Raw genomic sequence first — 16,143 nt, 5'->3', positions numbered from 1 at the left:
GCGCGACATTAGTAATTTTTACAGGAATACGCACGCGCACACCGTCCAGATTCATGTCGCGAGTGTCGCTGAACGAGTTCCCCTAGCGACGGAAGGACCTAATATGTACCCCTCCGATTTTAATATGCTCTTGCAGAATGACAGAGCGCGAATGACCGATGGCTAAGCGTAGAACTTCCGGTGTAGACGTTACATGATTTTGAAACTATAGATAATTTAAATTCAAAGAAAAATTAATCCGATTTGACCGAAAAATTGCTTAACTTTTATATCTGCACCAAACAAAATTTCATTTTCTGTACTTTACCAAGTAACAAATAAATGCACAAAGTTTCGTCGGTTTTTGAATTGTAAAGCGACTTGCAGGTCCAGTCTATAATAAAAGATTTTTAATATAAATTTCGACAAACCGTGAGAAACCTTTAACGAGGACATTCCGTGCACGACCAAAGGTTCCATTTAGACTGGACAGTTCTAACAGTCGCGAGTTCATTTTGAGCTACTTGTTGCAACCAGCAGTCGTCTTTTAACGCGAAAACGGTCGGACGAACTCAGCACAGCGTTTTGGACACGATGCAACGCTATGGAGAATGGAACAAGGACACAAGAAGGCAATCTACGCTTCTCCTGACAATACCGTTGCCAGCAATTTCGCGCGCTAAATCGACTTAACTTTCTAACGCGCGTTAGATTGCTTCAAAGATGTCTCCCGTCGGACGTTGACTTTACACGTGTTCGAGTAACAAAAATTTAACGATCTACGCCTTCGACGCAGGCATTTTTTAAACCATACACGAGCACACGCTCGAATTTGAAGCGTAAATATAACGCATCGACCGTAATGTTTATATTAAACCGAACGATTTAACGAGCAACTTTTAGACGCATTAATTTTCACCATCGATGCTCGTAGCATAGATTACGCCATAGAAGCGATAGCAACTCGATAACTCTTTAAATATTGATTTTAGCGAAAATTGGTCCGAGCTAATATATTAGTTCAAAGGGAACCGTATAATGCGTAATTAAAATTTGAATTTCGCCCATAATTTATTATCTTCTCCAAGTCGATTTGGTATATTCAAGCGCCTATGGAGTTTGGTCTGAATTAAATGTTGTGAACAATTTTGAAAGACATTCAATCGCCCCGTACGTTGACCCATCGATTATATTTGTTATAGAGAATAATTTTTAATGGGTTAAATCGTGCTTATGTTGTTTTTTAGTGTTATTTTTTTTATTGATATTTATGTGGGTAACTTTTACAGATTATCCGTCTTAATAATTCGAGTTTCTGTTTTACTAGAAATGTCTGCAAACCCGTACAAACGCGTCTTTGCGAATTCTCGTTCCGTGTTGTATTTCAATTTGCATTGTGCGCCTTGCTACAATTCCAATACAATCTCTCTCGGCGTAAGTTTTCTTATTCAGAGTGACACAAACAGAGCTTCTAATGAAACCCTGAATCGTAGAAGTAAATTTGCCCTTCTGAGTAATTTATAACTTGTAAGAAAACAATAAGGTTTCCCTAGTTCCCCTAATTTACAGGAGAAAAGACGGTTTGAAATAATAGTGATTCTAAATAAAAGAAACATGGAAACACCAATTATTCTGAGAATTAAAATACAATTAAAATTTATATTCACGTATGTGCCGAGTTGATCCAACAATTTGTTTGTTTTTTTTTCTTACGTTGAATTAAACAAAACAAATTATTTAAATATCCCAACATTTCAATTTATATTGATGCGAGAAGTCTGTAGATTTTGACCTGTTTTGGATACCTGGTGGAACACCTTTTACCGCGAAAGAAGAATTTTTATTTCATATTTGAAAAACGGCTGGGGTTTTTAAGTTCTGGATTTCCACGCGCGAAATTTGTACCATGAATTTGTGAATACTCTGTATGCATTACCACATAAAACTTACCGCTAGCACAATATAAAATGCAACCACGCGAACGTTGTTTATGCCCGTTAATTTAAAAGTTAGAACGAAAAAGACGCTCGCAGTTTTCAGCGCGTGCATTGGAAAATATGGAATAAGTCGAGCTGTTACCGGTGCATTGTAGCTTTTCGTTTCGGTACGGTGCACGCTGCATCCTTAAAACTTCCAAGCTGTCTTTTAGCGCGTAGAAACTCTTAATTGTTCCACGAGCCAGCCCCCCCGTGTGAAAAATGCGGTACGCGTGTGCATACTTGGCGAATTGTGGTTGTCGTTTCTTCGACATTTTTTGTTTCTCGAGATTTAAAAACTCTCGAAATTCTTTTTTCTCCGATATGTTGCATTCCGAAATAAATTACCTCGGACATTCGTGCGATTACGAGCGTCATTAAAAGGAAGTAAAATAAATGGAAAGGAATAACTTAAAACTTCTACGAAGATTGAATTTCTCTTCGTGAAATGGGGAATGGTGAAACGATTGAAAATTTTTTCCAGAATGACAGGAATAGATGCTTGTTTAGTCTCGAAGGTTCTACGGAGAAAAAATGTGGCCAGAGATGCGTAAAAAAAAGAAAAGTAATTTTATTAAATTATGAAACGTTCACTGTGCTCGTTTGGTCCCCAGACGTTTCCGCCATCCTGACGGACACCGTGGATGGGGTGTCGTTATCCGTACCTTTTTTCTCGGCTGGTCCCCACGTCTTCGCGGGTCGAAACAAACTCCAATCCCTCTGCGAACAATTAAAACAAAAGTGAAATTCTACGAACAACAGCCTATTCCGAGTTCGTGCAAACAATTCTGGTTGACTTTCCGGCACCGACGTTCCGATTATGCTGGCAGACCGTCAAGCTCGACGAAAGATTCCATGGATTTCGTTCGGGATACGGTACGTAAATTGTTTGCGAGAGCCAATATGATTTTCGGAATCATTCGACCGCTTAAACGGATTGAATCCTTAAACGGAGCGCGTTCGTGGAATAATTCATGAAGTGTCTGGTCTGCCCTATAAATGTGCTTTGCAACTGATCTAAATTCTGACGGTTATAATGTACAGTGAATTCAGGATCTATTCACGTATGTTAATTGGTGATTGAAAAATACTGTTACGTCATTGTCATCCCGAATATTAGGAGTAAAATGGATTTTCATACAAAGAAACATACAAAAGTTATTTTCTCAATAAAAATATATGAATTATTAATTTTTGAAAATACCTTTTAGAATGTTTTTCATAGGATTGTGCTCGAGAGGAAGTAAAAGGTCCCGCAAGTGATTCAACCGTTACGTTTTAATTTTCCAATAAAGCCATATTTTGTTTATACATATACTACCTTGTTTCCATCACGACGACTATAAACTCACAACTGCGATGGATATTTATGTTATTGTTTACACGATAAATCCGTTTTATTTACGTTACGAACCATTCCTCATATTACCTTTTTCATTTGGTTAATCCAGTTTGTTTTATGCGACCAATATGTCGTTATATATTGGTGGAAAGTAATTTATACAAATCTAGAATATTGATAATTGAAAGAAATATTTTCTAATATTCTTCCCGAGTACAGAAAATATTACTCGCATCTTAATTTTGTTTCCATTGCTTCGAACGATTTCTGTCTTTTGTGGAGCAGACTGTTGCAAGAGGGAAAGAATTTCGAAACAAAAATAAAGTTGAAAATACTGGTCTATCAATGTGTTTCTTGGAAGTTGTTCTATTTTATAAAAGAGTGATTGGAAGCAAATGCAATGACAATGGAAATTAATTTATATCCTTTCTGTACGATATCATCAACGACATTGTTTAAACGTATGAGAGTATCGTTTAAATTTAAAAACGAGAGACGCTGATAACTTTAACATGGATCCAAAGAGATCACAGGTATCGAATCGCAAGAGGTTGCGTCGTTTTCTTCGCGGAGGATCGCTTCCTCTTCGTTTGGCTGGTCATATCTCCGCGAACCGTCAAGTACTAGTTTCGAACTGTGCAGGGAGTCGAAAACAGGAGGAAAGGAGATAAGAGTAATAGTAAATTTATCGGGTAACACAAAGCGGAAGCGGTCAAGAGAGGCGAGGCGGGAAAAGGGCAAAAGTACGGCAGAAATAGGTTCGATCTGAACGATGGAGCGCGGGCGAAACTTTTCGTTTCAAAGTACGATTACCTACGTACCGTGGAAAAACTTGTATTAAGACGTTCGAAGTTCGTGAGATTTTACGGCGAAACGGGCAACTTTTAAAACGGTGCACACCTCCCAGGGGCAACCAACGCTGGACACTACAGGGCTCTTAAAAAAGTTGCAATTCGTCATAATTCCAAGTATCATATGCGTGTAAAGTGTCTCTCGGTAAGCACAACATGCAAAGAATTCGTTTTAAAAAATTAAACAATCCACAAAATATCCAATGGCGCACCGGTTCGTTTAATTTGCATTCGCACGATTAGCTTTAACAAAAAGTAACGTTAATTTGCTTTGTTCCTGCACCGATACTTTGTAGCAATCTTGATAAGTGAAAACATTATTTGTAATAAGTTAAAGAAATATTAAGCATCGATAAAGAAGGTTGTTAATATGAAATAATTACGGAGTACATGTCAATATTCAACGAAAATGAATTAATATATGATCATCAACCTGAAGAAACTGAATTAAATTTAATTCTTTTTTCAGTTATTAATTACATACTAATTGACACGAAAATTTAAATTAAGTTTGCTTTAAAAATTTGTTGAATCCAAAACTAAAAAAAAAGAAAAAGATTGCCAACAACACGCGGTGTTCCCAAGCGGTCACCCATCCAAGTACTAACCGCGCCCAACGAAGCTTAACTGCAGTGATCGGACGAGAACTGGTCTTTACCAACGTGGTATGGTCGTTGACGAATAAATAGATAGCTTACATTAATATAATGTACACATATGTCTTATTGAAGTCTATTTAAAATAATAAATAAATCATATATTACGCTAACAATATGTCATATGCCTCTATTAAAAATATTTCTCCGCATTGGATGTTAAACGAAAATATGAAGAGATTCAAAAAGCAATAGCCGTTCAATTCCGATAATTTTAATGTCAAAGGAACAAAAATAAATTTCTGCAGATGCTTTAAAGGAAAGTAAGCTTCAATAATTTTATAAATTAAAATAATGAGACTGTGCTTTAAGAATGTCTTAAATCCAAAATGCAAAAAAAAGAAAAAGATTGCCAACAACACGCGGTGTTCCCAAGCGGTCACCCATCCAAGTACTAACCGCGCCCAACGAAGCTTAACTGCAGTGATCGGACGAGAACTGGTCTTTACCAACGTGGTATGGTCGTTGACGAATAAATAGATAGCTTACATTAATATAATGTACACATATGTCTTATTGAAGTCTATTTAAAATAATAAATAAATCATATATTACGCTAACAATATGTCATATGCCTCTATTAAAAATATTTCTCCGCATTGGATGTTAAACGAAAATATGAAGAGATTCAAAAAGCAATAGCCGTTCAATTCCGATAATTTTAATGTCAAAGGAACAAAAATAAATTTCTGCAGATGCTTTAAAGGAAAGTAAGCTTCAATAATTTTATAAATTAAAATAATGAGACTGTGCTTTAAGAATGTCTTAAATCCAAAATGCAAAAAAAAGAAAAAGATTGCCAACAACACGCGGTGTTCCCAAGCGGTCACCCATCCAAGTACTAACCGCGCCCAACGAAGCTTAACTGCAGTGATCGGACGAGAACTGGTCTTTACCAACGTGGTATGGTCGTTGACAAGTAAATAGATAGCTCACATTAATATAATGTACATATATATTATTATTCAATTATATTTAAAATAATAAGTAAATCATATGTAACGCTAATGCTAGTTTGAACGATTTATTTATAATCTATAAAACGATAGATATATTCAGCTACGAAACTAATTTTCCTGCCTCTCTTTTCACATTTTTGAACAAAAAACTAGTCTAAGGTTTGATTAACTTCTGTTCGAAACCTTTTTTCCACAATTTATCGGGAATGCCTGCAGAATCGTTACGACAGTTACGTGCTGCACCCAATTTATGGTCACTCGAAAACATGTTGCACTGTACGTGTTACTCGAATTCGAGTGGCATAGCAGCGAACGTGTTAAGAGAGCCTTAAAACAGGCTGTTACATTCGGAATCATAGCAATTTCAGAAGAATAAGAAGCGACCCGTTTCGACTGAAAATGTATCGTAAAAACAGAGCACGGTTTGCATAATAATCTCTAGATTATCGAGCATTATTCCAGCCGCTGTCTCTGTATAACTCGTGTCCCGTTACTCGTACCATGAACTTCGTGATTTGACGTTCGTCAAATTAATGCTCTTATTCTACGTAACGATCGAAATTCACGAGATTTAGTGGTGTCGTTATTACCTCTGTGACAAACTTACCGGTCCTTTCCACAGCCGTCGGATGAAAAAGAATGGCATCGGGGCGAGAGTCGACAGCCCGATCAGTATTCCAATCGCGTTCGCCCAGTCAGGGAATATGTACGTGCCATAATAACCCAACTGATACGTACATATTTGATACACGAACACCCCCTGCGGACGAAAAAAAAGGAGAGAAACTGTTATTTCTTCGGAGCGAAACACCTCGCGGGAGCAGTGATCTTGTGGTACACCGGCCAATTAAGAATTTAATATTTTTAATCGAAATAAACACCGCCCTGTTTTCCCCGAAGGCTGTTTATAACTCAAAAGCTCAGGTTCGGGACGAAATGAAAATGTTTGCTCCTTCTATCGAGAAATACTTTTTACCAGATAGAATCAACCGAAACATTTACGGATAAAACTCTGTGGTCAGATACGGGACCTTCTAAACATAATTTAAAAATATTTTTATACATCGAACCACCTGGAAAATGCAATTATACCTTTTTTTTTAAGCAGAATTAAATTTATTAGTTCGAACGTTATTACGGTTAAGAATTTTCTAAATTACTTATGCGTGTCTGTAAATGTTATAGAATACTTATTTACACGTAATAATTTATGTAATTGCCGGAATGAATTTTTCTAATATTGCTTACTAGTGTGTACACTATGTTACGTTTTATTAAAAACTATACAGAATTTCTTTAAAAGATTTTCTTGTATATTTAATACCTCTTAAGTATCGGGAGGCTAAAACTTTCGAGGGATGTTACTTCCCTTAAACTTTAATTTCCGCAACGAAAAAAGAATTATTTATTCATTATTTTTTACCATTTTAAAAACTTGCAAAGTTTCGTCGGAGCCTGTTCCTTGTAAGAATAATCTTCGCAGCAATAATGAAGTTTCCTTATCATCATTAGTCAAAGTATCTACATTAACATTTTTCTTACTTTCCTTTATATTCTATACTTTATTTTTTATTTGGCGAATTGTTTAAATAAAAACAAATGTACAAATAAAATTTTAAATTCACTTTTCTCCGACATATCTGAACTCTAATTTCGGTGTAGAGAAAAATCTTTTCAAAATAGGGGTGATTTAAATTTAACGAAGACTTCCTTTGAAACGAATCGTTCGATTCGCTAGCGTAATTGCTTATGAAAATTAGATGATCGATGACCCCATCACGCGCGCACTCTTATCGAGAAACGACGATAACTCAACCGGAGATCGCGCTCGATTGGCCACGAAACAAAGCTCGATCGTGTAGTTTTCGTTTTTTATCCGACCGGTCGGCAAAAAGCAGAACGTGATCGAGCGAGGCCCATTCTTTTTCCGGCATCAACTTGATTCGTGTACGGGACAGAAATTATGCTATTGATTCGTTCGGTTATTTTAAAGAGGCATTCCGGTCTGATTACGGAAAAACTAGGACATTTTAAAAATGTTATTGAACGAAAAGAATTTAGGACACTGGTCCGAAACGTTGCACCGTCGTTGATAGATGTCTTATAAAATTCCATTAATTTATTAACACAAAAGTACACGGTAGTTCTAAAAATATATACTCCCGAATCATTTTAAGAAAACTGTTGTGTTTGACAGAATCAGAAGAATCGAAAGGAAAAGTAATTTGAAAATAGAGAATAAAATCGATTTTAAAAATGTTTAGATTACGCGTGCACTAGATTACGAATCGACTACAGTGTCTACTTGTCTTGGTATTTGTAAACATGAATGATGATAGTACGGTGTTATCTGCTTTCCGTGGATCTTAAGACCTTGTAACTATGAGTTTATGTCAAGTTATCGTTGATAGCAAAGTATGGCAACCGGGAGTATACTAATATGCTGTTTGTATTAGGAGCTTATGACGACAATGCATCTGCTGCTCGTATGCAACTATCCACCTACTGTTCTAACTATTACACGGCGGATTCGTGTATCAGCATGATGGCCATCCGTCAATGTTTGCACTAAATCATTATTTTTTTTTACTTAACTTTGATCTTTTGGTACATTTATAAATTATCCTAAATAGTTTCACACAAATGCATCGTTTCTATTTTTCAACATTTTTTATAAAATCAAACAATATTAAAATATCCCCAGAATAATCGATATAACAACAAATAATTCACCGAGCAGCGTGGTTATTTTGATACAATTCGCGATTGTTAAAATAGAACGGAATAGGAGTTTGGAAACTTCTCGAAATATTTTAATTTTAGAATTAGAGATACTGGAAATACTACAACGTTATATTGAAAAACTGTACAAATTTGAGTGTACATAAGAGATGCTATTTTTAAGTAACATCTGCCGAGAATATGTAGGTACATATGACAAATATAGAAACGGGTGAAGGCCCTAGAAGTTACCACATTGTCATGAATTTTCTACGTTTCTGTCGACCACGTGCACTACTAGAGTCTTACTGTTTTGTCCTCAATAGCGATTGACGTATCATAAACCCAGGGGTCGACGTTTGCACTTTGTGGCCTTGCCAGATGTATAACTTCCCAAGCCCAATTTTCTAATACTAGTAAAAGTCGTCCATGAATGACTTTCACGATGCCTGAACTCTGTAATACATATTACAAAATATAATTGGACACACTGCACGTATCGTAAAATGTTTTCGACCATGAGATTTGGGTCCTCTTCGTGCAAAAGTCAATTCAAATGTAAATTAAACGAGAAACGTGTGCACGAAGTTATTGATTATGCAATGTATTCGAGTTACCATTGGAACGTTCTTTTTACTTTCATCATTCTTTAAAACCCCTGTACGCTTTTGTGGTGTAAATTGTGTAGCTACTCGAAACTATCGGATCGCTTGGTAGGTTAGGCGGTAATTTGAATATTCTGATTGGAAGAATGCAAATCAATATTTGGATCTTTCGCTAGGAAAGAGTCTAATTTAAACCTGACGCTTTAAAAAATTATAAAACTTTGAGAATAGAGGTTACTTGGTACGTTCAACCCTCGTTTTTATTTCATTTTTCGCGAACGGTAAGCGAAACGAATCAATTTATGTTGAAAAATTACTTCCTTTTAAACAGACCACTCGGTTCGCAACTGAGAATTATTGATTCCCAATAGTCTCAAGATGACTTTATACAGCGGAAATTTACGAACAATGCGCAAAATTCGGCATCCGATTGGAAGACGTGATATTATATCGGATAAGAAAACATAAAATAATATTACACTAAAAAGAAAAGCAAAATAATCGAGAACAGATAGCTGTGTTAGAGACATGTAAAAGCACGATAAAATATAATTTATAAATTCGGGAAGTAAGGTTAACTGCATACATGAAAAACTTTATAACGAGTGTTTTGTGTGAAACAAAAGCTCCATTATAGAAATTGAATTTCAGAACGCCTATATATGATTATTATTAAATTAATTAACTTTTGCTGCATCTTGTATAAGAAAATAAAAATTGTAAAAAAATGGAGGCCTCGGAGTATGTTTTCCACGATAGTTTCAACGGTAGGTCGTTGAACTCGTTAAAGTCTTACCAAAGCCTCCACTGAAAATGAAAATATTTCTACGGTGCGACACCCTCGCCAAATCGCGAAAATATAGGGAAACATTGTTTTTAAATTCTGAGAGCAGAAAATAATATTTCGTGTAATAAAGTTAAGCGAAACACCATCGCAGAAGAACGGAGAAACAACGTAAAGAGAAGGATGAGTAGTTGTACCTCATTAAAGCGATCATCCCCTCGAGCTAGTGTCATTCCGAGCACGGACGTGCACAATGGATACGCACGTGACGTAACCTTACTTTCACAGTCGCGATGGAAAATGAAAACGACAGTGCGGACGCCGACAATTATTCTTTCTCGTCGATTTATATAAGTACTCCGTAATCGCAGCTTTTCAATATTCCCCGGTAACTTCCATTTTCACTGCGCCGAATTACGATTAATTATTTGCCACGGTACAGTTTCTGCAAATGGAGGCATTTAAAAACGTCGCGATTCTTTTTTAGAAGGGAAGTGTCGTTGGCAAAAGGTTTTTAACGCAGAGAACAAACAAAAGGGACGACACTGTTATTTCCATGATGTTCTTGGTGAAATGTAAGTTGCATTACCAAGAAGTGAAAAAACGCGCGAGCGAACATTATGCATTCTTTATGACATCCTCAGCCCGACAGAAATAAAATCTGACCGTTTAAGCCAGCCCGCGCTGGTAAATACTAACGTTCGTCGCGACGAGTACTAAATCTTCATTATCGTTATGACGATTTTAACCAGATTATCATTATGACCATTGATTAATCGGGAAACGCAGCGAACAAGATTAGTATAATTTATCGTTACGTAAATATTCAATTATACGAACGATGTGGAAACATAATTGTAACATAAAACGTGGGGAAAAATAACTGTTTTGATATTAATATCTATAAGAATATTCTGAACTGTAGAATCAACATTTTTTGCTATCGAACTATGCATACAACGATTGTTTAAACCTATTATTTATTACTTCCAATCTCTTTTTCCACTAACTCCCTACTTTCTTTTCGTAAATCTGCGCCAACATCTACATTCTTACTTTAATTCTAAATTTGTTTTTTCCGCCTCTATTAAAGGCTATCTCCCCTTAATCAAAAATAAATATCATATACCAAACCTGTACACGAGAGCAGAAATTAATGCAGACCGAATCGAAAGGGTTGGTCGAAGAAGACGAGCGACGCGTCGAACTGACCAGCGGTCAAAAACGATCGCCCTCGATAAAATGATCGATCGTTTCGGCTGACCCAAGTCTGGCACTCAGGACTCTCCAGCGTAGGGTCGAAGATCGAGTGGATGGGACGTCGATGGGCGTGTTACGATGGGAGCTGAATAACGACGGTTCGAAATCTTTTCCGACCGATGCTCGACGTAATGACGAAAATCGCCGAGAGCGCCGCGAGTAATCATTACTTCGGTGCTTCATCGCGGCACCGTGGATGTTTGGTGATCCAGATTCTCGCGAATTTGCGTCCGTCGAGGGGCGGAGGCCCGCGCACGATGAATCATAATTATTTGGGGTACGATTTTTTTCAATAGCCTCGCGGGTACGCGACGCGCCTACACGCGCGAGAAGGGCCTGCGCCGACTGCGAGGTCATTTGCTAAACGAGATGCAGAGAGGGAGGAGGGAGGTAGGGAGGAAAAAAAAAAGAAAAAAAGAAAAGCGACAGAGAGCCGCGGAAAAAAGTGTAAAACAAACGGAAAATCAATAATGGAGTACGACCGTCGCGCTAAATACTTGTGGACCGGAAAGCAAATCCGCGGTAATACCGTCAGTGAGAACGCAACCGGATGGAGGCAGGATTAACGTCTTAACCGTAAGGCGAGCGTCGGGAAGATGGTGGTACACAATCAACGAATGAACGCTTATGTCCGCGAGCAAGTTTTGCTTAATCCCTTGAACCCGACGTTGCCAGTTTTTTTTTTATATAATTTTCGACTTTTAAATTGCTTATTGTTCTAGGTGCAATCGGGATCACTGATCGAGATAGGAGAATTGAAAAGTAACTGAAAAATGCCCTGTTTTTCGAGTTATGGGTGACTGAAGAAAATGGTCGAAACGTCCATCGCGACTCGATTAAAGCGACTTGATGAATAAAATAAGTACGAAGTATGTGGTTTAATCTATTACGATGAGATGAACAAAAAGTGTAGATTGTACAATTATCAAAAGTATGCCACTAAACCGAGCACTCGTGTTAACGGGATAGTTTTATTAAATCGTTCGAAGGTTTCATTCGATTATTTAACGACGAACCGAATTAATACTGAAAGCAATGAGGTTAATGGGCCATCAACTAGTAGAGTGACGTACTGGGTCACGTAACTGACGAGGTTGGGGTATTTCGATGAAGACAAAAGAATGTAGGTAATATATACATTGCATCCGCGGAATGGTTTTGTTTAATCATTCGGAAGATTCGTTTGATTATTTAACGACGAATCGAATTAATACTGAAAGCACTGGGGTAATAGACCATCAACTAGTAAAGTGACATACTGGGTCACGTAACTGACGAGGTGGGATTATTTCGATGAAGACAAAAGAATGTAGGTAATATATACGTTGCATCCGCGGGATGCTTTTGTTTAATCATTCGGAAGATTCGTTTGATTATTTAACGACGAATCGAATTAATACTGAAAGCGCCGGGGTAATCGATCATCGGCTGGTAAAGTGACGTACTGGTCACATTACTGGTCACGTAACTAGCTGGGTAGGATTAGTTTGATCAGGATCAAAAATAAGCGTAATTTACACATTATCCAACTGAACACGAGAATGTGATTTAACGTCAGTTTACCTTGTTATGATACTGCAAATTCTGAAATTAATGGAGATTACTTTTCATCTGAACAAAGATTATAAAAGGAAAAAATTGCAATAGAACTACATTGTCGTCTCCATGTTTATGATTCTTTAACGCTTTTCTGAAGCTAATTACACGCTGACAAAAGTACAGAATAAAACTTATAAAGAAGTTTTACACCCGATTTCAATTACCATTATCGCGTACAGTAACCGTATGAATAAAATGTATAATTCAATGACTTTAGAACGAAAACTGGCTACATTTATTTAAGGAAATACGTCGAACTGGTACAATGAATTCTCCTCGTTTTGAAGGGTAGCAACTTTGAAATTCAATCAAGTTCGAGGGCTCTCAATTGAAACTCCATCAACGAATCCAACATGTTTTTATCGTGATCTCATACAAAAGAGTTATAAACAGATATAGCTCATTAATATAAATCTTTATTCATCGAATGATAAATATAGGAACGCTTTCTAAATTTCCCAGAACCATTTCTTCTATTCAGTAAACTTTTTCACTGTTCCCACATATTGGCAAAATTAATGCGTAAGAATGTTTATCGGATCATGTAAAAATGTCGTGATACTTGTAAACAAATTGTATGTTCAGTAACGAATTAATATTCAAACATTGTTCTCAAGCTAGAAGATAATACATGCGAAGATAACACGGTGAATGTTTTAAACTCATCACGATTATTCCAACCATCAAGCACGGTAGTGGGTCTGTATTAATTTGGGGTTGCTGCTCGTTATTCGACGGTAAGTAACGTACACTTTGACGGGGGCGCATTTACGGGAGCAGAATATATAAATATTTTATAACAACACCTAACAAAATCTTTTAAGTATAAAATTGCGAAAGAATTTTTACCAAAAAACTACAATACTCAATAATTTAGCTAATATGTTAACAAACCTACTCCCTCAACCCTTATACACGCACAACACTTTTTTTTAAATAAAAACAAGACAAAGACAAGACAAGAGAAAGACAAGATACTTAGTACTATCTACAATCTTCTGGCTCTTCAAAAAAAATTTAACATTTGTTTGAAAAGCAACATTACTTTGTAATAGCTTTACAATCATTGATGCCGTCGTTGCAATTTCTGAAGTAATGTATCTTGTCAATCTTCTCTTGTCTTGACAAGACAATAATTTTGGACGACTTCCAAAAGATGCAGGGACTTCATTACAGTATTTTTACAGTGCAGTACTTTGCTGCTTACTGTATTTCTGTAAACAGAATCGCGTCCCCCGTGGATCGGAACGTAGAAACAATTTACGAGGGTCCCCAGAATAGTGCAGTCGGAGAGACACGACCATAAGGTACTGTCGAGCGAGCCTTTCGTTACCACTGCTCAAAATGCCTTCCCGTTGTTGTCCGGAAATAGTAAAACAAGCTCGATATTGCGGGGGTTAATTATCAGCAAATAACTTCGGCATAGTTTCTCGGCCCGTACGCCAAAGATCCGAAAGCGGACACGGGATCGCGTTAAGACACGGACGCTTGGGTGTTTGCGATCGCAATGCACTTACCAGACAAGTGATAGGCGCGAGCACGACCCAGCTGAACCACCAATAGTTGTGGAGTAAACAGCCGAACCGCATTTGCATTTCAGCAATGTTACGCAGGAATTTGTTGCAGCCGTAACACCAGCTTGCCACGCCAACCTCGGCGACGCCGATCAATAGTATCGCCCAAGAAGCGGTGTTCCAGTCCATCAGCGTGAACAGGTAAATACCGCCGTCGAACACCATCGGTATAGCGAGGAGCCAGCAAGTGACGCATATGCCCAACACCACGTAGCTCTCGTGTTTTCGTAAATCTGGTCGCAGGTCCAATATGGCGGTGTTTATCGCCTGCACGCCTGCGAACTGTGTATCGTAAAAAGTAACGACCGACCGTGTTACTCCGGGATTCGATGCTCGCCCGCCGGGGTTTCTCGTTACCCTTTCCAACAGTCTTTTTTTTTTACATTCTTTCCCCTCCGTTTCCCCGCCAGAAAATCCCCCGTTTCTTTGTTTTGACGCAGTCCGTCTTAATTACCCTTCAGCGTGCTGACTGTACGGCGGACAGAGGAGCATGCAGAAAACAAAGGCTCTTTTCGCTCCCTTTACCCCGGCTCTATCTAACCATGTCTGTCTTTCTCCCCGCCTTTCTTCCTGCCATGCTCCTTTACCTTTCCGCGCTCTGCCATTCGAAGGAAAAAAAAGGTAGGAAAGACGAGGACGAAAAGAAAGGTGTGGATTTCACTGGGACGGCAAACCATAACTCTTTCCATGATATACGAACCCCGGGGGCGGGTGAGACGAGGAGGTGATGCAAAAGTAACAGAGAACGATCGTCTGGCTACTTGCAAGCACATTTTCGCCCGCAGCTCTTTTGACGAATACAGCGACCGGCGTTCCGGCTCTACGAGGCACTTGAATGGCGCCTTCTTACCACCGGCTTCGGTAGGACGAACAATTTTTACGCGCTCTTTCTCGCGCGGAATAACACCGCGCAAAGAACAAGGCCGCACTTTAAAAGTTTACGCAACATGGAAAACACGATGCCCTTCGCTTTCAAAGTCTACGCCGCGGTTCCCATGTCTGCCTTCGTTTTTCTTACTTTCGACTCTTCCTTTTTTTCGCCCGCCGCAGCGTTTCCCTTTAATTTCAAAAGTGTTCCCTATTTTCAAATCATCCCCACGAAAGCCAAAGGGAAACATCTCGGCAAGAAACCCGCCCTCGATCGATCGTTACTTTTACCCTAGCCCGTCGTATCGTTTAATGTACTTACTTGGCTACCAAGGCCAAGGATGAACAACATGATAAAGAAGAGGACCGCCCAGACGTTTGGCCAAAGCATCCGCGCCACGGCTTCCGGGTACGCGATAAAAGCCAATCCCGCGCCGCTTTGGACCACTTCGTGGATCTCCATCTGCATCTCGTGGGCGAGGAATCCCAGGATTGAGAATATCACGAAACCCGCGAAAATCGAGGTGAGCAAGTTCGTGATCGTGACAAAGATCGCATCTCTGAGGAGAATAAACGGAAAAGCGTCGATAGTACATGGTGAATAAATTAGATAGCGGTGGATATACATACATATGCGAGGGTCAATTGGTTTTTTAAATTTCGTTTAGAATTTTTCACATACAATGTTACTTTAGCGCCATTTTAGCTATACGACTTTTCTTACGGAGTTTTCTCCGGAATTAACTACGGTATCGACTTGACACAAAATTCGTTTTCGAGGGCGTTTTGTTTTCTATCCGATGAAAATTAAACAGTATTTATAATTTGGAAATTAAACAATATTTAGAAAATTTTAACAGTATTTATTAAAAAAAATGCTGATTATTTCATAAGTCTCGGTCATTACAGGAAGTTTCAATTCCATTCTCTTCCAATAAACGATGCTCTCTATTGTACAGTTCTCGAACTA

The 16,143-nt window shown here is 38.2% G+C and overlaps 1 protein-coding gene and 3 pseudogenes across 1 annotated transcript in view; all 4 read right to left on the bottom strand.

Moving 5' to 3' along the window:
• Nucleotides 1–2,534: 2,534 nt before the first annotated feature.
• LOC122403987 (sodium- and chloride-dependent glycine transporter 1-like) overlaps nucleotides 2,535–16,143 on the bottom strand; it is a 32,630-nt gene continuing 19,021 nt past the window's right edge. The window contains exons 7-10 of the mRNA XM_043407836.1: nucleotides 15,496–15,733; nucleotides 14,250–14,588; nucleotides 6,371–6,523; nucleotides 2,535–2,675 (exon numbers count right to left, since the gene is read on the bottom strand). Coding sequence (XP_043263771.1) covers nucleotides 2,535–2,675; nucleotides 6,371–6,523; nucleotides 14,250–14,588; nucleotides 15,496–15,733 — 871 coding nt within the window. The remainder of the gene's footprint in view (nucleotides 2,676–6,370; nucleotides 6,524–14,249; nucleotides 14,589–15,495; nucleotides 15,734–16,143) is intronic.
• On the bottom strand, nucleotides 4,708–4,827 carry LOC122404004 (annotated as a pseudogene).
• LOC122404003 lies at nucleotides 5,155–5,274 on the bottom strand (annotated as a pseudogene).
• On the bottom strand, nucleotides 5,602–5,721 carry LOC122404002 (annotated as a pseudogene).

The sequence above is a fragment of the Colletes gigas genome, unplaced genomic scaffold, assembly GCF_013123115.1.
Source record: "Colletes gigas isolate AHSC1104 unplaced genomic scaffold, ASM1312311v1 Colletes_gigas_Sc00088, whole genome shotgun sequence".
In the NCBI taxonomy this organism is placed as follows: Eukaryota; Metazoa; Arthropoda; class Insecta; order Hymenoptera; family Colletidae; genus Colletes; species Colletes gigas.
Note: the sequence above shows the minus strand (reverse complement) of the source record. Positions and strands in the feature narration are given on the sequence as shown.